Consider the following 24,456-nt stretch of genomic DNA (forward strand, 5'->3'; position numbering starts at 1 on the left):
TGATTCAATCATTACACATTGCATACATGTATTGAATTACAACAATGTAATAAATAAATATAAATATTACATGTCAATATTAAAAATAAAACTGATTTCAAAATAAATACTATGTGTGATATGTCTCTATCAATGCATCTCGTTGTAGTTACTCATTTGTGATGCTGTGCAGCATTGTTAAATAAAATCTAATATATATTTTTCCTTCCTTTGTATGTAACGTATAAATGACATGTTCACAATTTACGTATCCAGGCTACCACAGCAGACGCGCAGGGTTGTCTCCACTTATTTGCTGTTACGTGTGATGCTGCCGTGAACATTCACACATGCCATGGTACAAAGCACTGTTCATCTGAATATATACCAAGAGTTGGGTAGCCAGGAAAACATGATGTCAATGTGTACATGCCTTTTAAACTGATGTTGACTGACTTCCCAAAAGATCTTACACTCCCAGCAGGGGGTGGACAGTGTTTCTGTTGTCTTACATCTCTGCCCAAGGTCAACAATGGCACAATTAAGTTTTTGTTTGTGTGTTAAGTTCAAAAGGGAATCTCATCATGATATACATTACTTGGTTGCTGTCTATTTTCTTCATCTGCAAAATGCTCTTTCCTCATTTTTCTATTATATTTTCTCATTGATTTGTAGACCATATATATACATATATAAGATACAACCCCTTGTAGAAAGAAATATAAAATTTCTTTTCCTGTGAAAAATGCCTTTTCCAAATTTCTGGCATGGCTTTCCACTTTCTTTTTGGTATCCACTGATGAACAAAAGCTTTAAACTTCAATGAGGCAAGTGAACCATTGTCTCTATGGTTTGTGAGGTTTTTTTTTAATTTTAAAAAATTTTCCATTATGAAAACTATATAGTTTTGCTTTCCACATATAGGCATTTATGCCCCCAAACTGATTTTTTTTATGTATGGTATGAAGCAGGGATCCAATCCCTCTGATAAGTATTACTCACCAGTTATCCCAGAACAATTTACTATAAAGTCCAACTCTTCATCACTGATTTACACTACCATTTATCCATATGCCAAGTGTCCTTGGCCTGTTTCTGCATCTCTACTATATTACCCTGGTCTAGTTATCCATTCCCACCCAATATCACACTCTCTCAATTATGTTCTAAAGAACATATTTCTGAAAATTTCATTTTCTAACTTTTTTTGTGATTTGTAGACATAAAATTGATTTATATAACTTTATATTCTAGTAACCTTTCTAATTTCTATTTTTCTATAGATTTGTTAAATTTTTTATAGCGGCCACATCATTTGAAATAATGAAATTTTACATTTCTTCCTTATTTCTTATTTTATATTTCTTCCTATATTTTATCCTTTCTTCCTCATCTTTGTATTTTTGTGGTTCCTGCTGTTGTTCTCTACACCACTGGCTAGAATTATAATGCCCTGATGAACAGAAGTTATGATAATGACAATCCTTGTCTTACACTTCATCTCAAAGAGAAACCTTTCAAATTTTCAGCCCGGTATGCTGTGGATGTCCTTTATAAAGTGAGCCACGTGGAGAGAGATCTGGGAAAAGAATGTAACAAACAGCAGGTAGGGTCTCTGGGGGTTGAGTATGCTTCAGGTGTCTAAGCAACATCAGGAAGGTCAATAAGATTATGGGAAAGAGAGTGAGGGAAAAGCACTGGGAGGTGAGGTCAGAGGCCAGAGCAATGCACTGGGGACCCGGGAAGGAGTAGGGGTGAGCATGTAGGACAACAGGACCACTGTAAGGAATTTGGCTTTTACTATGAGTGAAGCCACTGCACAGCTTTCAGCAGCAGAGTGTCAGGGTCTGACTTACATGTAGAAGCATCACCAAGGTGCAGCTTGGAGACTAGAACAGAAGGGAAAAGGGTCAACAGGGAGACCAGTTAGGAGGCTTACTGAAATGGTCCAGTGAGACGAGGGTGTTAGATGTGGGGTACACTTTGAAAGTAAAGCCAACAGTGTTTGCTGACAGGTTGAATGTAAACAAGAGAGAAAACAGAGGAGTAAAGGAGTTTTCTTGAGCACCTAGAAGAATGGAGTGGAAAATGAAGAAGGCTAAGGAAGAGAGAGAAACAGAGAGAGCTCAAGAGTTTGGTGCTGGATGTGGGGAATTTGGACCTATTACACTTTTAAGTGGAGGTGTTAAGTTGGCATTTACATTTTACATTTACAGAGTTTCCAAGAGACATAAATTTGGGAGTCATCCTACAGATGATATTTTTTAAAATATTTTTAGTTATCAATGGATTTTTATTTAATTTATTTATATGTGGTACTGAAAATCGAACCCAATGCCTCACACATGCTAGGCAAGCATTCTGCCACTGAGCCACAACCCCAGCTCCTACAGATGGTATTTAAAGCTTGGGTTTGCCCGAGATCACCAAGAGAATGCATACAGATATCTAAAGAGATTTCTAAGGACTGAGCTCTGAAGCTGAAATGCCCTTGAACGTTTCGTTTGTTTTTGTTTTCTGACAATCTAAAATCACCTATTACCTACCTTCCAGGATTTTCTCAAAATTTTCCAACTGCAAATGGGCACTCTCTTCTTACTTTCCAGGGTTGCTAAGCTTTTAAAAAAATGTTTCAGTTCAGCGGGATTTCACACAGGGAGGGAATGACGTGTCACCAATTTGCTATCATGATCTTACCTTCTCCATTGCTATTTCAGTCCATTATATATTGATTCCACTTTCATAATCCAATACTCATTCAATACATGGACTATAACACCAGCAATAAACCCATGAAAATGATCGTATCAAGCCACTTTTGATCCAAAAAAAAGAACAATATCCTATAGCTCAACCCACACTAATGTTAGTTACTTGGCATATCATTTTAGATTTATGTCAAAAAATAATGAGCATTATTTCACACTTGCCTTTGAAAATCCTTCCAAGCCCTCTGAAATCCATTTGATCTGAGCAGTTGAACACGACCACATACTTCCCCAAACACCTGCCCATGTCTTTGGTGGTTTCTGTCTTGCCAGTGCCCGCAGGTCCTGCCGGAGCACCTCCCATGTTCATTCCCAAAGCCTGGGCTAGGGTGATGTAGCATCTGCAAGTGTCAATCAGACAAGGCTTTGTGTGTGCACAATAACAAGTAAAAGGGCAAGGTGATGAGAATGGGCTACTTATTTTTTTTTTGAGAGAGAGAGAGAGAGAGAGAGAGAGAGAGAAGAGGGAGAGAGAGAGAGAATTTTTTTAATATTTATTTTTCAGTTTTTGGTGGACACAACATCTTTATTTTATTTTATGTGGTGCTGAGGATCGAACCCAGAGTCCCGCGTATGCCAGGCGAGCCCGTTACCACTTGAGCCACATCCCCAGCCTGGGCTACTTATTTTAAAGCTTGAGAAACCCACATAAAAAAGGGGATCAAACAAAGGAGGGGTTGGAGAAGTCAGGAGGAGGCTGAAGACATAATTTGATTGTATCATAATTTTACCTGGAAACAGACCTACTTAAACATTTAACTAACTGTTTTAAATCCCAATTTAAGTTAATTCTACAAACACTGAGTGCTTTCTATGCACAGCATATTGAACTGAGCGTAGAGAGATAGACAAAGATAAAAAATTCCCAGTTCTTGCCCTGTGTCAAATACTGGAAAGAAATGTAAGGGGATCTATTACTGACTAATCATTCCGCTTGGTCAAGAAACTTCACTGTAGGTATCAATTTCTAAATATGAAAAAAATCCTGGAGACTGAATTAGATGATATTCAAGGCATCTCCTTCTTTGCAATAGTAATAACTTCCTTTATAGTTCTCAGGCTATTTTTCTGTCTTGCAGTCTAAAATTCATTATTAAATTGCTCACTGTTAACATTCAAACTTGCTTTTATTCTTTCACTTTTTTCCTACTTCATAAAAATTTAATGTGCGTGTTCATTTAAGTAACATCTAAGGTTACTGCATTGTTAAGACTGGCTTTGATGAGCTGGCACAGGCCCAACATGACAGCAATATGCTTGTTAATATTTCAAATACAATTATAAAACAATTTTAAGCATGTTATTTAATTACAAAATAGAATGACAAGAACTGAGTTTCCTACCTATCTGTTAACGGAGTGATAACAAGGCGATCAGTGCATCCCAGAAATTCATTTTGGTAAACAAAATCAACATCTGTAATAGATACCACAGTTTGATCCAAATCTTCCTTAAAATAAAATCTACTCTGTTTCAGCCATTCAAAATCAGTAACTGACTTGACGTGCATTTTTACCTTAAAAACATAAATACAAAAAAAGTGACATACTGCATTGCAATAGCCTAAAATTCAAGCTTATAGGCAGTTTTTGTTCAATTGTTCATGAACTGATTCTCCTTCACTTAGTGAATGTTTATTGATTCCTTTCTTGTGCTTGGTATTAGGCTGGGTGAACAAAGACAGATATGGTTCCTGCCTTCTGACCAAAGAAAAAGACAAAAGACAACAGTGAAACCAGGAATTTCAACACAGTATGAAAAAATACTCTGCCAGAGAAATTCAGAGTTCATGAAAATATGTAGCAAGAGGCCTTAATCTAGTCTAGGGGGTCAGAGAGGGGCACTCAGGGGAAGGAACATCTAAACTCAAACCTGGATAAATAGTTGAGATTAGCCAAGGACATAAAGGGCAAAAATCTAAGAAGATCTACTTAGCTTGTTCAAGGAACTGAAAAAAGGTCAGTACAACTGAGAATGAGAGTTGGGGCTTTGTCGGGCCATGGGGAGGGTTTGAGGGAGGGTCTTCATGGCAGTTGGAAGCCACTAAAGATATGAAACAAGAAAATGCATGGTTATAGTGGCACAAATCTTCCTGCACCAGCACTATGGCTACGCCACCTGACCTGCCTGGTCTTCAGCATATATCTGTTGGAATGCAAGCTCTGTTATCTTCACTTAATGAATCTTCATTTATCTTCATTTAGTGAATGTTTATTGATTCCTTTCTTGTGCTTGGTATTAGGCTGGGTCAAATAGAATAGACATAAACCAGGCAAACACCTGTAGAAACTCCATTCCACCAACTGCATTCTGAGGTGCTTCATGACTTTTCACTGGTAAACCTGAAGAGACCTTAGTCCTGCCCACTCAGGAAAGTGGCATGTGGTCCTCTTCACTGCTCTTAAACCCAGCAGGCCCACTTCCACATCATTCAGCTGACGCTAAGGAATGGACCTCTGGCCGCTCATGTTCAGCTTTCCTCTGACCAGGTGTCCCTATGTCTTGCTATTAGTAGTCTTGTTTTTTGCCATTTTTTTGTTCGTAGCGTTATTTATGACCATGCGTCCCCCTCCAGTTAGGGGTGCTGGCTTTCCACCTAAAGCACCATTTGTAGTCATCACCTTCAAAGAGCTCCTTTCAGCAAACAGTCTGGGCCCATCCCCAGGGACTCTGCTATAATAAAGGATCCAGAGCCACCAAGATGCAGTCAGCAAGGTGCATTCAAAATCCACTAAGGTGGTAAGAAGGAGGTGGAGGATAAAAAGAACAGCTAATGTATTCATTAAGTTCTGACTTAACATGTATTACAATGTTGTAAGCATGACACATGGGAAAGTTGCAGATAACATACGCCGGCCAGGAAGGTTTATTGCAGTCAAGATGCAAACTTAATGTGAGGCTAGTGGTAATTAAGACAAAAACTGTTTTGTAGTTTTTGTTTTATGAGCTTTTAAATTTTTTTAATCCATTCTACATGAAAGTAAAGCTCTGCTCAGCACTTAGGGTTTTTTTGTTCTTGATTTTTTATTAGTTTGTGGGGCTGGAATCAAACCCAGGGCCTCGTATGTGCTAGGCAAGCACTCTACCACTGAGCTACAGCTTCAACCCAGCTCTTAGTTTTACAAGAAATTTCTTCCATGGGTCTTAAGCTTTAGAAGTCAGAGATGCAAAAATGGTCCTCCATAGTAGTTTCATAGCAGATACAATAATGGATTCAACTCCAGGGTTTCTAGAGGTGGACTTAATTGAAAGTAAAAGTATAAGGGTAATTGCAATTCAGTGAAAACAAGTCTGTGAAAGGCAGTATGGTTAAGTATGCAGCCTTCTGATTAGTTTGATCCAGAGAAAAATCCTACAGTAGTTTTTCTTAAACTTTAATATGTATATGAATCACCTGGGAACCTTGTTAAACCTTAGATTCTGATTTCAGTAGGTCTGGGGTAGGAGGAGGAAGACTAGATAGAGACTCTATTGTTCTAATAAGCTCCCAGGTGATGCCAATGCAACTGGCTGGCATGTAATTTTTTTAAAAAAGAAGGAGTATCTAGATTGCAAAAGAACAGATGACTGACTCCATGTCTTCAAATAGTCTTCAATAAATGCAATTTATCTGACTGGAACTTTTAAAATAGGTAGTCTGTGATCATATTCTCTAAAAAGAGCCCTAAGTGGTAATGGATTACGTATCTGTAATGAGGAAAGAGGTATCATTAAGATTGATGCAGTTAAGTAGAACAAAGGCAAAGAGTGCTGGTGGTGGTGGTATATGAAAGCCATCTGGACCCCTATCCCATGGTAAGAATCCCCACCTTGGAAGAACCTAGCTGGGCCCCAAAGCTCCAGTTTCCAAGGAAAATTCAAAACCACCCCACTTACTCCTCCCCACAGAACCTTGACCAAATCAAGCACCATGGGATGATCAATTAAACAGCCATGAGAGCTCCCTAAAGCTGGTGCATTCCATCTGGACTTGCCTTTCCTAACTAGTCCATCATAGCTCATGACCCATCCCACCTCAACTATGTCATATCCCCAATAATCGTTTAATAAAATAATTGTTGGTTTATATCATATAACTGGTTCTAGACATTCAGAATAACAAATGAATATACATATATGGTTGTTCAAACTATCCCACACAGGTGTTGATGGAGATAGTCACAAAAAAGAAGATGGAAAGTTCACATAAGTTAGGCAATATGTATAATCCTTAACTGTTCATTATTCATTAATACACTAAATTACTTTGATATAGGAAAAAAGATACTTTACCAAATCATCAAAAATATCTCTCTGATGCACATGGATGGTAATTAGAGTTTCAAATTTCACTCTATCAAACTTGCTTAGGTCATGCGTTGTCTGGCTAATAAGAACATTTAGAATATCCAAAAATTTCTGATTGGTTACTTGCATGATTTTCCTGTCATCTTTTGCATTATTTAAAGCTTCTTCTGAATCATGTGTCCATAACATCTGAATTCCCAGAAGCCCAACCTGCAAACCCAGTAAAGAAATATTTAAAGCAAATCTACAATAAGATGTAGTGGCCACTTATTCACACAAAGACAAACCAGATTTTATTTGTTTTTAACCAAGAAACTACTCTGAAAGGGAGTGCAGACATCTCACATCCTAATTATTAATATTTCATTATTTCAATGTACACAAGTAAATAATTAATGGCCACCGTTTATTAAACTACATATGTTGTCTTAGTCATTTAGTGTTGTTATAACAGAATAGCACAGACTGGACAATTTTTAAAGAAATTTATTCCTCACAGTTCTGGGAGCTGGGAAGTCAAAATCTAGGAGCCAGGACCTGGTGAAGGCCTTCTTGCTACATCATCTCATGGCAGAAGGCAGAAGGGCAAGAGCATGTGCAAGCTAGTGCTAAGGGGCCAAACATGTTCTTTTTTTTTTTTTTTTTGTAGTTGTAGATGAACAGACTGCCTTTATTTTTAAAAATAAATAATAAATAATAATTAGCTGGTTTATATCACATAACTGGTTCCAGACATTCAGAATAACAAATGAATATATATATATGGTTGTTCAACTGGCTGGCATGTAATTTTTTTAAAAAGGAAGAATATCTAAATTGCACTTTTTATGTGCTGCTGAGGATCAAACCCACTCATATGCTAGGCAAGCGCTCTCCCACTAAGCTACAGCCCCAGCCCCCAAATATGCCCCCAAAACTGCTCACATGATAACCAACCTACTCTGGCTATAATGACATTCATTAATCACGAGGGCAGAGCCCCTATGATGTAATCACCTCTTATTAAACCCCAATTCCCAATATTATTGCTTTGGGGTTAAGTTTCTGACACATCCAAATTATAGCAAATGTTACAGAAGATGCTTATGAAATGTTTTTATAGAGGGCCTGAGATCACCAGATACCTCCATTGTTTTTCTTTCTCAAGAAAAGCAAATGGAATTAATAAACTCTTCACTGTGTATTTTCCCTTGAGCAAGGTTTTCCAAAGGTTTCTTTGCATCTTCTAAATACAATATGCTGCCTATCTTCTTTCTATAATATCCATGCCATCTATGTCATCTATGTCTCTATTTTTATAGTTAACTACAGAAGACAGAAAGTGTGGAGGGCAGAAGCTTGTCCTTGGCATCCTGGTGAAGGCATAAAGAAATTGTAAATAGGTGTCACCTAACACCTATAATTTCTGCTCTAGGAAAGATTATAAAAGTAACCATCAATATTATTCATTATATGTGCATATACACACCTATCATTATTTTTACATTATATTTTATATATCATATATATATATATATATGGATATAAAGAAAATCCTGAAAGCTGGTCAACTCTCCTACTATACCCTGCTTCACTTCACCATGGCTCTGAACTTGCTCTCTACTTTCCACTCAATACTAAATCCTTGGTCTAAATTAGACTTCAGAACATAGAGGGTGCATTTCCTAGGAGAGGGAAAATATGCTGATTTAACCTAAGAAGATATTTTCTAAGCTTACCATATAAAGTACTTTATAAAGCTTTATCAAAAAGGTAATAATACTAATAAGAATACTAAAACTTATCAAGATACTATGTAATACAAAAATCATAATATTAAAATATTCCATCCAATAAAGGTTGATTCCATATTTGTGCACATGCAATTTGAATGAGTAATTTCTTAACATCTCTGCTGTCTCCACTGTGGGTTGGATTTCAAATTCGTGTTATGGGGAATTGTTGCAGAAGAAATATAGTTTGGGCAAAAACTGCCTGTATTTTCCTTGGATAGTTCTCGTCTTCTGTCTCATACTATTTCTGATCAGATCATGAATTACCATTTTTCATTTATCTGAGATGAAGATTTAATGAAACTCATTTCTGATATTGGGTTTTAATACTACTTGATGCATAACAATGCATTTCTAAGAGACACGGGACATGAGAGCAGTTTGTGAAAACAGCCATTCTACCCCCAGCCTCTTCCAGGTCTTCTCTCTAAGATGCTAGTTGCAGGAGAAAGCCTCCTTGACACGTATACCAATTTACCCTTTAAATCACTTGAAGTCAAGAGAAACAAAAAGGCAAGATAGATTTCATCTCAGGAAAAGGCAGGCTCATTCCTTTAATATATGTGCATTCCCAGGGCTGCATCAGTATCCTATTTACCTATGAACTGGCATGCGTGTGTGTGTGTGTGTGTGTGTGTGTGTGTGTATGTGTGTGTGTGTGTGTGTGTGTGTGTGTGTGTGTGTGTGTATCTGGAAGATGAAATTTTCCATAAGTGGTTTCAGTCTTGCCACATGTCCTCAATGAAGGGAGAATACTTTGCCGGGGGATGTTGGGTAGATGGTGCTGGCTGACAGGCAGATATGGGGAGATGAGGTTGGGTACAGATGGGTCGCCAGTTTAATCCAAAGCTACAGCAGCCTGCACACTGTCAGGTCCACACCACCTAAGCAGCCCCTCACTCCACCCTACCCCACCCCTGATTTCCCTTTCTTTCTTTTTTTTTTTTAAATATATGTTTCTTTTTTTAGTTGTAGTTGGACACAATACCTTTACTTTATTTATTTTCTTGTGGTGCTAAGAATTGAACCCAGTGCCCAGTGCCTTGCACATGCTAAGTAAGCGCTCTACTGCTAAGCCACTACTCCAGCCCTTACTTTTCTCTTAACATTAGTAAATACCGTACTGGGAATTAACATTAATTAATATTTAGTAAATACCATGCTTCTCACCTGTGCTGGGAAGTGACTGAGGAAAGGTAAAAGTTGAAATCCTGAATCGCTGATTTGATAGAATGCAGACCTAATTATATTATGCAAGGATGACATCTGCACTCTCAATAAATCCATAAGCCAAATCTCTACAGGACCCTTGGCCATCACAGGACTATCCAACTAAAAACATTCACACAAATAGATTACAAACCGACAATAATTTTTAAATGTCACACATTTGACTTTATAAATCATGATATCTCCACGCAAATTGTTTTATAATTATACAAGGTATGTAAAACATGGGTATAATCATCTATTACCATAATTGGAAGGAACTATACAGATCATCTAGTCTCGACTCTCATTTATCAATGATAAAAATGAGTCTCAGTGAAGTTAAATAATTTCACCAAACAAGTTTGTAAGAAGGTCAGAGCTACAGAATTAGAACCCAAGGTTACTAACCCTCTGCCCACTGCCTTCTCCCCAACCTCAACTTTTAAAGAAGTCTTAATAACAAAATCATAACCAAAGCAAATTACAAGAATTTTTTCTCCTTCTCTTGATATGACAGCCATCATACGATCGTAGTCTTTGGCATGAAATGTCACCTCATTTATGTTGTCAGACACTGCAGGGAGATGTGGCTGTAAGAAACATGACAGAGAGATAACATGACACATGAGGCTCAACACACAAGCCACGGAGATGTTCTAAAAACCTTAGTGTTGTTTATCTTCATAAAAAATTTACTTCCCTGCCTCTAAAGCAAAACAAAACCAAAACCAAACAAACCAAAAAAACCCAACTCTGCTTTGGCCTTTGGATGACTTTGGAGGCTCATTTTTTTAAAAAATATTTTTAGTTGTAGAGGGCCACAGTGGCTTTATTTTATTTGTTTATTTTTATGTGGTGCTGAGGATCAAACCCAGGGCCTCACACGTGCTATGCAAGTGCTCTACCACTGAGCCACAACCCCAGCTCTGAGGCTCACTTTTTAAAATCCCACAGAATGTTTTCTCCAAGTTCTGCAAAATTCGATGGCACTAGATTGGCCCTTCTCCCTTCAGATGGAGCCTGAATCATACCATCGCAGCCCTCTCCCCTCCCAGACACGCCCAGTCCTGCCTTGGCCCTTAGCTTTCCCTCTGCCTTTCACAGAGTTTACATCCCTCCTCTCTTTTCTCACCCCCACAACTCCCTGGAAGCCAACAAGGAAGAAAATAGTAGCCATTCCCAGATCCCCAAACCAGAAACAGCCTGGGATAGGTAAGGCCTCCTATGCCCTGGCATGTGGATTGTCTCTTCCTCCTGAGGTGCTGCTCTTGGAAATGACTAAAAGCATTTGAGAAGAAAAAAGAACCAATCTAAACCACGACCCCATTTGGTCTAAGAATATTTAGAATAAGATTCTCATCAGGGTGAATCCAGTCAGCGAGCGCACACTGGGTGCAGTACTGTTTTTTGCATTGTCTCATGTAATCCTCATGACGATCCTATAAGGTGGAGACCATTAATGTCCTTACTTTACAGATAAGGAAACCAAGGCACGGGAAAATTAAGAAGCTTGCCAAGGTCGCATAGCTAGCCAGGGGTACAGCGGGTGACACTATATCATCAATGCCACTGGATTGTGTGAGACTGGCAGGCTCAGAATCCACAGTAAAAAGGATGTTCTATAAGCAACATAATCTTTAGTGCTCATCTTTCCTGTCTGCCCATTTTGGATGTTAACTTTGTTTTTGTTTTGGATTATACATGGTGTTGAAAAAGCACCTTAAATCCTAGATACTTAAGACTGTACCTGTATGGTATGGGAATCACTGGCTTGTCCAAGGATTTCCAGGAGAACTGGATCAGATACAAAGAAGAATCTTGGAAATAATAACCGCTTCTTCTCCAAATACCTTCAGATAAAGTCAACAGCACATTACCAAGTGACCTTTTTTTTGAACTATGAATGTTTTTCATAAGACATCACTAACATCTTCAAAAAGATAACAGCAAACACCTACAGGTATCACCTCTGGACTCTTTAGAGAGAACAAAGGCTGTGCTCCAACACACATTGTGAGGATGACATGGGGGACCATTAACCACTAACTCAGGACAGAGGCAGTCACTGGAACAAACTGGGTTATATCATCATCCTATTTCAAATGGAAATTGAAAGCAAATTCGATTTTAAGAAAAACATTTACAAATTTCTTTAATTATCTGTGAATTCATCTCACTAGCTGTTCTCTCAGTGAAATTCTGTACTCCACTGCCCGTAGTGGACTGAAGGGTAGCCCCTCCAGAAGGCATGTCCATATAATATTCCCTACAATCTATAAGTGAGATATTAGGAAAGGAGGTCTCTGCAGATGTAATGAAATTAAGGATCTTGAGAAGACATCATCCTACATAATCCAGATGATCCAGATGAGCTTTAAACCCAAAGACAAGTGTCCTTGTAAAAGAGGAAAAGGAGCTGACCAGGTAACAACCCACATAGGAAGTGGAGTTCGGTGGCCACAAGCCAAGGAGCTCCCAACACCATCACAAGCTGTGAGCAGCAAGGAAGGATTCTCCCATAAAGCCTTCAGAGGGAGCTGACAATTTTGACTTCAGACTTCTGGTCCCTAGGGCTGTGAGAGAATAAATTTCTATGGCTTTAAGCCACATAATTTGTCACAGCATCCTTAGGAAACTAATATAATGTCTTTTAAATTTTTTATTGGTTCTTTTTGTTATACATGACAGTAGAATTCATTTTGGTATAATTATACAAGCATGGAATATATCTTACTCTAGTTAGGACCCCATTCTTGTAGACGTACATGATGAAGGGATTCACTGTGATGTTTTCACATACATACATAGGAAAGTTATGTCAGATTCATTCCACTGTCTCCTTTTCCTATGCCCCCTCCCTGCCCTCCACTCCACACTGTCTAATCTACTGAACTTCTATTCTTCCCTTCTGCTCCCCTTATTGTGGGTTCACTTCCACATATCAGAGAGTACATTCGATCTTTGGCTTTGGGGAACTGGGTTATTTCACTTTGCATGACAGTCTCCAGACCCACCCATTTACTGACAAGTGTCATAAAGTTATTCCTCTTTATGGCTGAGTAATATGGCTTTTTGGTTGTATTGTGTAGATATACCGCATTTTTTTTTATCAATTCATCTGTTGAAGGGCACTTAAGGTGATAGGTGGTAGGAAATTAACACAATACCCTCACTCACCTACCACAAGTCTAAGAAAAACTAAAGTTTTGTGAAAATTTTAAATCCTATTCCAACTTCAACCATCACCAGAAAACCAGAAAAGCAGTCCATACTAGTAATTTGTATGGGATAAAACACCATCACATATAAAATGATGCATCATTTTAAGAGTCAGCTCTTACCCTGTAAGTGACTTCTGACACAATTCCAGCTGCTCGTGTAGATGGGGCAAGAGCTGCCCCATGGTTTCATCTCCAACACAGCAACTGATCACATTGGGATTCTCATGAGCTCGCTGCATTATTTTTATCCACGCCTTGTCAATATTCTGAAACCGTTTTGCTTCCTAAAAATAAATCCATAGGGAGTAAAGATTAGCATGTGGATAATTGAAAACGCAAAGTGTTCAGTTTGGACTTTCTTACAGTTCTTCAAACCAGCCTAGATTAATCTTAGGCTACGTAATTTAAACCACTTTTTTTCAACTGAATTAATTCTGAAGAACACAAAACCCTGAACTTATAAAGCTTCTTATTAAAAATACTTCTCCATCACAATGGGATTTACCAGTTATTTGTTTCCTTGTGTTTAATACATTTTTTTGAAGTGCTACATGATTAATTTGCAGAGCTATCAACTTAAAGTTCAAATCCAGTCATTCAGCACTCCAGGTGTTTTGGTTCGATGAACAAAAAGTGAAGAAGCATGAAAATAATTTGATCTCAGGGTCCTTGGAATAATTACAACTCATTGGTACCCCAGGCAGGAGATAAGAAAGAAAAAAAGGGGGTAAAAAAAACAGTAAAAACACAAAACAAAGCTTCATTTACATTTGTGCAAATGAAAACTTTCTACTTACTATGGATGATAGGAAACTTTGCATTCAGTTGCAAAATGCCTCTAGAAATTGGCATAATTATGCCTCTATTAAAAATGCAACTTTCTAATTAAAAAACAAAACCAATATGTTTTAGTTTTGTGCTCTAAAAATGTATTACAAAGGAAAAAATCGAGTATTTTCAATACCTTTTGTCCTTGATTTATAACCTATATAGATCCCGTTTGTAGATAGAAAACCTTTAGGAATTTCTAGCTTAATTATTTCAGGCTTAATTTTTCTAATAGGAAAGTTACCTTCATAGTCTAAAACCATCAGTTAATTATTGACATTTGCTTAAAAGTCCCCAAAGGAGCTGTTTCAAAGGTTTCATTACAAAGGTTCTCAGGCTATTTCTTTACCCCAAAGTATGTTTCTGATCTGCTAGTAGAGGACTTACTAAGAGTTAATTTGTGCCTACAGAATACAGATTAATCTTAATACAATTCTCAGAGGAATATTATAAGGTTAGCTCTTGGAAGAGATGAACTACTATAATTTAACAGTTCTGTATTTGAAAGTAACCTCACATAGTTCATCTCAAGATTTTTCAGTGTTGGAAACTAACTGTTTCTTCTTTCTGCTAATGTAAATCAGAGGTGAGCATTTTTTTCCCCCATAAAGGGCTGGATAATAAATATTTAAGACTTTGTGGGTTATACGGTGTATTTCCAATGACTCTGCTCTGCTGTTATAGTGCTAAAGCAACCATGGACAATATGCAAATGAGTGGATGTGGCCGTGTTCCAATAAAACTATATTTAAAGCAGCCAGAGTTTGCCAACCAGTAGCATGGGCAAAACTTAACCACACATTTTTCACAGAGACTTGCAGGTCACACATACCCAATTATTTTATCAGGCTTACAAAATCCTTATTTACCTGAGGGAGCTGTTTGGCAATATCTCCACCTACAAAGACAGCTTCAAGGTAGACCCAAAGATTCTGCACCACTAGCCACTCTTCAATTATATCTGAGGAAGTGGACAATTTATACACCCAATTCTGTATAGTTTTTTTAAATGGGGTATTATATCTAAAAGGCAAGAATGGAAAAATGTTATGTTTCAAGGAAGATTAGTAAATAATGTGACCTAACAAAGTCAATCACAGGAGAAACATTTCTTTGGGAATAAACATTTTGTTCTAAAAGGGCAGTCTCTCAGAAATATCATACAACTAAGGAAATCTGTCTGCTTTTTTATTAATAAAGCTTATATAATTATAGTGATTTCACTTATTGTTCTCATGTGTCAGTCATAAAATAGAAAAATGGGACAAGTCTTATGGCATGGAGGTCTGGCAAAGGAACTGTGCTGTTGCTCCTGGCAGTAAAAGAATAACAAGAATAATGTGGTTTTCCCAGACTCTGTGAGCCTAAGCCAAGTGGGGACTTCCCGTGAGAGCGACACATAACCCACTGTTTGCTTTACTCTGTGGAAAGAGACTTTTACTCAGGGATTTTCTTTCTATGAATGGTCTTGAAATCTTCATCTAAGAGACAGATCATCTCTAATGCGACAAAACAAATCTAATCCTTAAAGATCAGGAGAGGACAGAGAAAGATTACAGCAAAATTAGTGTCAAGTTTGAGGTCCCACCTCCACCCATAAACTGTCAGGAGCTGCCCTGGATGAACACACCTTTAAGTCCTGATGCCTGGGTCACTGAACAATTATTGAGGTCTGCAGAAACTTCAGCATTACCTCAGCTCAGATAACAAGGCGTGGCTCCAGGTGTAGGCATCACCCATCACCCACTGGGGTTGAGAACTGTCATCTGTTCCTTTGTAATCCTACCCCTTTTACCTTTTGGGGGATAGAATGTTCCATGGAACCTCCCCTTGTGTGTCCCCTATATAAGAATAAAGAATTCCAGTGGCTTTCTCTCTTTCCACAGACCCTTAAGATCAGAGAGGCATCACAGATTTTGAAAAGGTACTTCTGTGTGTTTGCATGCTTTCTTTGTCATTTTCTTAAGTTATTGGAATAGACAGATTTTGTGAACCCAGCATTAGGTCACCAGCTAGGATAGATGGCAGTAACAGACCATGAATTCCACCAGGCACTACAATTCTGCAGTGCTAGCAATCCAGGAGAGCTACACCAAAACAGTCTGGGTCCTGTTTCCTGGTCATCAGTGTTTGCTGAAGAATGAGAAGCCACACATGAAAGCAATGTACCCATGAGGGGGCTTGGCACTTAGAGACTTGCATTTTTATGGTGAAGAGAGGGGATATCTGTGTCAGTTCCACTGTGGCTCGAATGAGGCCATCATTCATCATTAATAAGCTCAGAGGTACATGTGATTGCAAACATAGACTTAGGAGATTTCAATGGGAATGTCAAGTCTTTGATCTGGGATTTCATGTGTGAAATGTGCGTGGACCAGATGAGCACGAAAGCCACTGAGCGGGAAGATCTGGTATAGGAGAACTCCCAGAGGCACCCCTGCTGGTGAGATGGCCGGATACATGTGAACTCCCAACCAGCACTGCCAAAAGGTCCGTTACAACACTGGGGATGGGTGTGACCCATTAAGAACCGAGAAGCCTACCTGGCCCCACCTCTATCCTGTTTTTTCGAAGAACTTTCTATCAAATCCTTTTGATCTGTGCCGATACAAATAAACCAGACATCCAGGCCCTTTTATTTGTTAGAAGCTGCACGCCTCTTAAGCTTGGCCCGTCACTGCCCGCTCCCCGAAAACATATTTCCTGTGTCTTGTGGTTATTTCATATGATTATTTTCTTAGCTTTAATTTCTCAGCCAGCCCATCCCTCTGGAGGGGAACCCTTTCCCTCACCCATGGGGGAACGTGTGCAAGACTGAAGTGTTTACAAGAACACAAGGTACCCGTAAAGCTGAGCTCAACAGAGAAACACAAGAAACAGAGTGGATGCCGTGGAAGAACTGATGGGCAGCTACCGGGTAAGGATCCCAAATTTAGTTACAGCACGAGGCTAAGTTCAGTTTATGGCCATGGCAAGTAGTTTTGATGTGGAATCCAGAGTTTCCTGGGGAACAGCACTGATTCACTAGGGCTTCTGAAACCACATCCAGGTAGCCCCAGAGGACAGCAGTGCCTCCTCTGAGGTCAGTTTGTGGTTAGTAATGGAACAGGATTTCCAGATTTCAGTAGGTGCTGCAAAGTTCTCTAGGAGGAGAATCTCCCAAAATGTGATGACTTTGTAGATATCCGGTACTCTTCCTAGTTTAACGCTGAGTTTACCAGGACCATAAATAGATATTATACCCGTCAGGTTATATCCAAGCAAATACAAAGTTTAAGGATTTACATCCTGAACTCCTTGGCCACAGACACAGCTCAGGACAATCTACGCCCTCTTCTTCAAGAGGTCATCATGCAGGAAGTCAGGATGGCAAAATCTGCAATGGGGAGGGAGCTGTCCATGAAGTCCAGGAACCAATAAACATCTTAGGATCACCTTTGCAAGGTCTATTCAGATTCCCTGAGAGCAGAGGAGGTACTCTGGGATTTTGATCTCAATATATTCAAGCCAGTCAATTAATACATTATTCAAATACAAGGCTGCTCCTGGGGCCAGGCCACACAGGTGCCATTCATTAACCAGGAACCTGGAGAAGGGGTATGAGAATCCCCATGTTTCCTGGACATTGTCTGTGTTCATGATGGCGTTGTGACATATTTCTTAGGTATGTTAGGATAAAAAAACAGCCAGGAACTAAGGTCCAGTCACGTAAGAGAATATAGGTTGCAAATCCCAGATCAAAGACTTGACATTCCCATTGAAATTTCCTAATTCTGTGCTTGAGATCACATGTACCTCTGAGCTTGTTAATGATGAATGGTGGCCTCATTCGAGCCACAGTGGAACCGACACAGATATCCCCACTCTTCACCATAAAAATGCAAGTCTCTAAGTGCCAAGCCCTCTTATGGGTACATTGCTTTCATGTGTGGCCAGCTTGCTTTTCCTGAGACGTTGGGCAAATGCTTGAACAGGGTTAGCTAAAGACAGCAATGACAAGAACTCAGGGGAACAAAAAAGAGACAATAAAATAAAGAGGACATTTCAGTACGGAGCCAAGATATTCAGAGAACCTGCCAATGGGACGGGGTATAATTATGATGGGGATACCTGGAAAAAATAGGATAGGGTAGATGAGTACCATTAAAGAAAGGATGGGGATCATGATTTTGGGGTGAAATAGTTCTCATTGGAACAAGTGAGAGCTAGCGCTTGTAGGGCAGAAATTCATGTGGTGCCACAGCTGCAAACTTGGAGTTTACCTAATATTTTATAACCCTAAACACCAAATTAAAGTCTCTTCCCCAAATGATAAAATTACCTATTGCTTAGTAAGGAGCCTAAGACCATTAAACTGTCCTCCATCAGAGTGATGATTTCTCCTGACTCGGTTCCTTTGAGCAGGAGCTCGCCCTTGCCCTTAAATGTTGCAAAACTCAGGTTCTGGTTGGTCCAGTTCTCAATCACCTGAGTCAACTTGGCCTCAATATCTTTTTCCTTACTGGCAGATATGCAAATATCCTGCAGAGAAAAATCAAAGAATACAGCATGACATTTCCAACCTCAAGTTAAATGCGTCATAAAATCGTAGGTTTTCTCTCAGAAGGGACTCAGAAGCCATCTAGTTCAAGAAGTCATTTTGCAGGTAAGAAAACCAAGCCTCTTGCACTGCAGGCTCACACCAGAACCTTACGACTCGACTACAAATTATTCTCTTGGACCACATATATAAGATAATGGAACATAAATCATTTTTTAAATTTAATTTCGTTTTATTAATTTTTTGTGGTGCTGGGGATCAAACACAGAGCCTGTGCATGCTAGGCAAGCAGTCAACCACTGAGCTACCACCAATCCTTGCTCAAATTTCTAACTGGAGTTTTTGACTATCAGGGAATAATCCCAGCTGGGAGGTCAGCTGGGAGAAATAATTGAGAATAGTGTGAATCTATTTCAAGTAACATATAAATATTACCAATATTCTTACCTGTTTCAGCTTAAAAGACAAAACTCTATTTTTTTATGGGTTTTCCTACTTACCTGAGAATTCTTGACATAAAAGTCTCACAAGGGAAAATAAAAGTGACATATTTTCCCCACCATCCCTCAACCCACTTCATACTTAGGATCGAAAGGAACGTAAAGTGTAAGATGTTACCACCAATATGCACGACACAATTTAGTGTGTCGTAAATGCCATGAGTGCCATCAACCACGTGAGCTCTAAGGAGACAAAACTGACTTGGGCACTGCCAAAGAGGAAAGGCTTCTCACTGAGAAGCAGGCACCGTTCCAGTAGAGGGTGGCTTGGTAGAGGAGGACATCCTAGTGGAGTGGAAAGAGACTTCCTATAGAGGCAGGAAATCCTGCAGCAGCAGGAACCCAAGTGGGCTGGTGGGAGGGCACATGGCAGGGTGCCTCTGAGCAGACAGTCCCCAGAGTCTGTCTGGGGTACCAAGAGTTAATACCTAATCCCTATAATTACTAAATAAATTTTCAAACACCAGCCTATGACTGGCTACATCTTTAAATACAAAGCCTCCTCATAAAAATTAGATGTCACCAAGATTTTTTTCAACTGTTTCCTTCAATAGTATCTTAGTAATATTTACAAATAGGGCAAAAATGCATTGAAAGGAAAACTTTTGGTGTACATACACAGTTTAAAAAAAAAAAAGCAGGGGAAGGCAGAAAATCCAAATCCATATATATGGGTGATTTCTGGTCATGTGGTATATTTCCTCTTCTCTAAAAGGCTTAGAATGATGGATAAAATTTAAAAAGAGAAAACAGAAAACAAACATAGCCAGGCTTTAAAACACAAGTGAGAAGTGGACAAGATAATGCAAACCCGAAGGCAGAGCAGAAGCTCAGACCTGTGGGTTGTGTCCAGAAGGGGCAGGCCTCTGGTGGCTCTGGGAATAGGAGACTAAAAGCATAGATCAGAGAGAAGAAACCAGGGCTGGGTCTAGATCCCTCCCTCTGTGGAAGGAGCCTAGAAACACTGCCTCCAGCTGCCATCTGGTCATCCAGATTAGATGATGCTGTGTACAGAGGGATGCAGTGACAGGGACCCAGCCGGACATCCAGGACCTGAAACAGGTCAGCTGGTGCCTAGATCTACTCCCCCATAGGACAGTGGGGGATAAACTGCTGTTACAACACCTGGTTCTAGATCCAGGGCTGAGGGAAGATGGGTAGTGGAAGAGGAAACACGAGGCCACCAGCCAAGACAAGTTAAAACACAGAAGAAACAATTTTTAGCAAATCATGTAAGCCAAATTTTTTAAACTCCTGCCATTCAAAATGAACCCTCCCAATGAACAAAAATCACAAAGTACAATTTTTGAAACAATCTAATGCTCAGAAGGATAGCTAACATAAAAACAACCGGTGTGGGGGGGGAATCAGTCCAGTTTTATGGAACAATCTGGAAACAATCTTTGTGCCTAAACTGGAGTTGTTGGAGGATGGGAGGTATAGGCGAAATAATCATGCCATGAGATGATCCTGTTGAAGCAAGGGCATCTCTGCTTTTGTGTAGTTTGAAATTTTCAACAATAAAAACAAATTCAAAATGTTTACATTTAGGATGCACAAAGAGATAAGTGAAGACATCTATAAAACTATACATTTGACAATTATAAATCTGAGGATACATGTAGATTTAAGAATCTATAGAATTCAGAAAATTGAAAACAATGTAGAAAAAGAACATGTAGCTACCAAAAAGGGTCAGTAAAAAATCTTGGAAAGGAAGAAGGTAATAATTGATGAAATTTTAAAAACCTGATAGACTTTTATAATTAACACCAAGTTGAAAATTTAGAAAAAGAGCCCTGAGGAATTCAACAAGAATAAACAGACTTTTTTTTTAGTGGATGTGCAGTTAAGGAACAGGAGGACAGATTGAGAGGCTCCAAAATTAATGTATTTTGAATAATCATATTATTTCTTTGAGTGACAGGATTATTTTGTAAAAGCCAGGAATGCTCAGGATCAGTCTGCATTTTAAGGGTACATAATAGAAGACAAGCAGTAATTCCCCTAACAAACTGTCAATTCATAACGTGCAGAATGTGCTCCTCGTCTTGTTCTAGCAGAGCATCCCAACACCATTACCTGTCATAAGCATCCAAACCACCATCCGTACTTCAGAACCCCTATACTCCAGAAATCTACATAATTAACTTGGCTACTAAAACTCTCCTCATAACTATTTTATTCTTACAAGTCCAAGAGCATACCTACAGTTCCAATAGTTCCAACTCATACACCTTTCTATGCTAACACTTTCGAACACTCACACTAGCTTTATGTACATGACACATCTCAAAGCCTATTTTACTATCAAGTTTTCCACAGCAAGCATAACAAACATGTCTGATACAAGTTACTTTGATGGAGTACTTAACAGAAGCTCAAACCCTCTTGCTTCAAGAACTATAAGGGCCAAAGCTACTCAAGAATTCAAAAACCTCCATGAGCCAGATGCAGCAAGACAAATACTACATGTTCTCTCTCATGTCAAAGCTTAAAAAAAAAAAACAGAGTAGAATAGGGATTAATTACTACTGGCTACAGAGGGGAATAGGAGGACGATGGGTAACAGGTGCCAAAACACAATGGGATAGGAGGAATAAGTTTCATTCTACAGCACAACAGGGTGATTACTTCACAGCAACCCATTACATGTTTTCCAAAGAATCAGAAGAGGAGATGGAAATGCAAAATTACCCTGATTTGATCATTACATATTGCAAACATGTACTGAAAGATCACACTGTGCCCCATAAATTCTTACAATGATTATGTATTAAACTAAATAAAAAATCAAATAAAATGTCTACTTGTACAATTCTCAGAAAAGAAAGCCATTCTTTAAGGACCATATTGGTAAGAACTTCTGTTCTTATGTACCTCAATGTCATCCTTATTTTTGAGGAGTGGTGCTTCCATGATATTTCTAAGACAAAAAGAATCAGATTCCACATCAAATGGGGTTCCAGTTAACTCGGAGATCCGGTCCCAGTGCCTCAGTTTCATCGCCTTATTGGTCATCATTTCTAGCAGTGGACATGACTCACTGAAATCATCGATTCTTTTTTTCAGATCTAAATAAGCTTGCCAATCTTTAAGTCCCTTGGGAAGCTTACGACACCTTTCAGAAAGAAAGAGAAAAAAACTTCATCATCTGTGCATTTCTTTGAGGAAGGTGTTATGTACACACAGAAAAGAAGTGAGTCTTGGAAATATCCATAGGAGACTAAGGAGATAAGCACAATAAAAAGACAAGCTAATTCAACTGGAGCTCACCTGTTTTGAAATTCCTGCAGCTCTGCATTGATTTTTTCAATATCTACATCTCCCCAAAGTATCTCATAATAACCACTAATACTGCTCATCACGGTGTCATACAGTCCATATAACTTCTGCAGCAAGTTGAGTTCTTTTCTGGAGAACAAAATAATTAAGTCATCATGGATGCACAGAGTTCATACAATCAAAATTATGTGCATAATGTCTCTTAGACAAGAAATGCATACAACTCTCTAGGCTTTCAGCTCAAAATTTTTGTTAAAGTTCTATATATAATGTCAAGTTTAAAGGCTGGGATGTAGCTCAGTGGTAGAGCTCTGGCCTAGCATGTCTTGCCTTGTACTGTAAATAAAAATAATAATAGGTCAAGTTCAAATGTTCAAAATAATACCATTATTTGATATTGACAAATGATTTGGTAAATTTGTAAAGGAAAAATTGGGATCCTTTTATAAATCTAAAACACACACTACAATCTTAATTATCTTATTTTTCCAATTCTTTTCATTTACTTTTTTTCATAAACCTACAAGTTAATTCATTATTACTCACTAGTTATTCCCAACTATGCTAAATATGACTAAAATAATAAGAATGATGAAATCTCCCAAATAATGATGCGATAGTGTTTAAATCACTATTGCATCATTCTTTGGGTTTCTTGTCCTGTTTCTCAAAGTGCTACATCATCTTTCAAAAAAGCACAAAAACAGAACTCTGGAGACAACATTCTTGTAGTCTTTTGCTTGCTTAGCTTTTTCTTAATATGGCTAAGAATTCAGTTTCCCATTTTCTTCCTAAAGCATCAAACAGAAGAATTTGACAAAAAAAAAATGTTTCCAAATCATTAAGGACAAAAGGGGCAGAAAGCACACCTACACTCTAATTTTGAGCGTGAAATTAATTGCATAAGTGACATCTCAGACTATGAGTCTTCAGAGGATGATAACCCAGATGAGTTTTAGGAAACCATAATTTAGGACTGAACAACAAATTTTATCAGGGGCAAGGACCTCACCAGGCAACAAGAACTGGACCATCCCATTTTGTGAAGGAGATAAGTTTAACAGTGTTTTCTCATTATATCAATAATGCTTGTGTAGTTTCATCTGATACATTTCATAAGTGGACAAGTGTTGAGGGCAGAAGTATATTCAAAGGAAATAGATGAAGTAGAAATGAAAATGTTCATTAAGTTGATCATTCAAACTTAAAAGTAGTTTGTATTTATAGTGCAAAGAAGGAGACAGCCCTCACTTCAACAAAATTACAAATGTCTGAGTTTTCAACAGTCTTGAGTTTGAACACTGCAAGTGTTAGAAAAATCAGAAGGAATGCTCAGCGAGAGATCCATGGGAGATGGATGTGAAAGCTCGAATCAGTGTTTACCGCTGGGTTTGCCCAGGTTCATGCATGAGAGCTAGCTGTATTTAAATGATGGCCTCTGCTTTGTGTTTATCTTCAAACCAGGACATCATGGAGCACAAGTTTGGGTTCACTGTGTTTAAGATCTTATTAAATTCTCTACTAAAAGTGTCTTTTTATCATCCTGTTATTCTGACTTCTATAAATTATGTATGCAATTATTTTAAAATACCAAAATAAAAAGTGATCCACTGGTCCAGACGGTTAAGTGGTGATGATTATTTTTCTTGTTACACTGAAGGTTAGTACTCTGAACCTCACACTGAGGATGCCTAGAATCCCCTAGAGAAGGTGTAAATGCACAAATTTCCCAGGACTCAATCCCAGAGACCCCAATTGAATAATATGAGCCATCTGCAATTCTCATACAGTTGGTTAAGGGGTTAAATTCGAAGATCAACTGTTTTAGAGAGAGAATGCAGACCATCTACTCTATACAGCTAACACATTTATCTTCAGAAAATTTCATGCCTATTTTATGGTGAAATTTTTATGCTATGACTAACATTAAGCTCTTTTCTAAAGTCAAGTCTGTAATAAGTTAATAGCACTGCTTTAATGTCCCTTTTGAGGAAAGATATATTTAAAGTTCTATTAAAAATATACTTGTTTACATCCTAGATCTATTGTTTAAAATCAACTAAG

General features: G+C 38.5%; 1 protein-coding gene across 1 annotated transcript in view; it reads right to left on the reverse strand.

The window, feature by feature from the left end:
• Dnah8 (dynein axonemal heavy chain 8) overlaps positions 1-24,456 on the reverse strand; it is a 286,408-nt gene that overhangs the window by 157,416 nt on the left and 104,536 nt on the right. The window contains exons 33-43 of the mRNA XM_077801771.1: positions 22,384-22,521; positions 21,988-22,228; positions 18,389-18,588; positions 14,937-15,090; positions 13,360-13,523; positions 11,766-11,868; positions 10,504-10,608; positions 9,977-10,138; positions 7,020-7,244; positions 4,091-4,263; positions 2,910-3,088 (exon numbers count right to left, since the gene is read on the reverse strand). Of these exons, the coding sequence (XP_077657897.1) occupies positions 2,910-3,088; positions 4,091-4,263; positions 7,020-7,244; positions 9,977-10,138; positions 10,504-10,608; positions 11,766-11,868; positions 13,360-13,523; positions 14,937-15,090; positions 18,389-18,588; positions 21,988-22,228; positions 22,384-22,521 (1,844 nt within the window). The remainder of the gene's footprint in view (positions 1-2,909; positions 3,089-4,090; positions 4,264-7,019; positions 7,245-9,976; positions 10,139-10,503; positions 10,609-11,765; positions 11,869-13,359; positions 13,524-14,936; positions 15,091-18,388; positions 18,589-21,987; positions 22,229-22,383; positions 22,522-24,456) is intronic.

This window comes from Urocitellus parryii, chromosome 8 (genome assembly GCF_045843805.1).
Source record: "Urocitellus parryii isolate mUroPar1 chromosome 8, mUroPar1.hap1, whole genome shotgun sequence".
NCBI classification, from domain to species: Eukaryota; Metazoa; Chordata; class Mammalia; order Rodentia; family Sciuridae; genus Urocitellus; species Urocitellus parryii.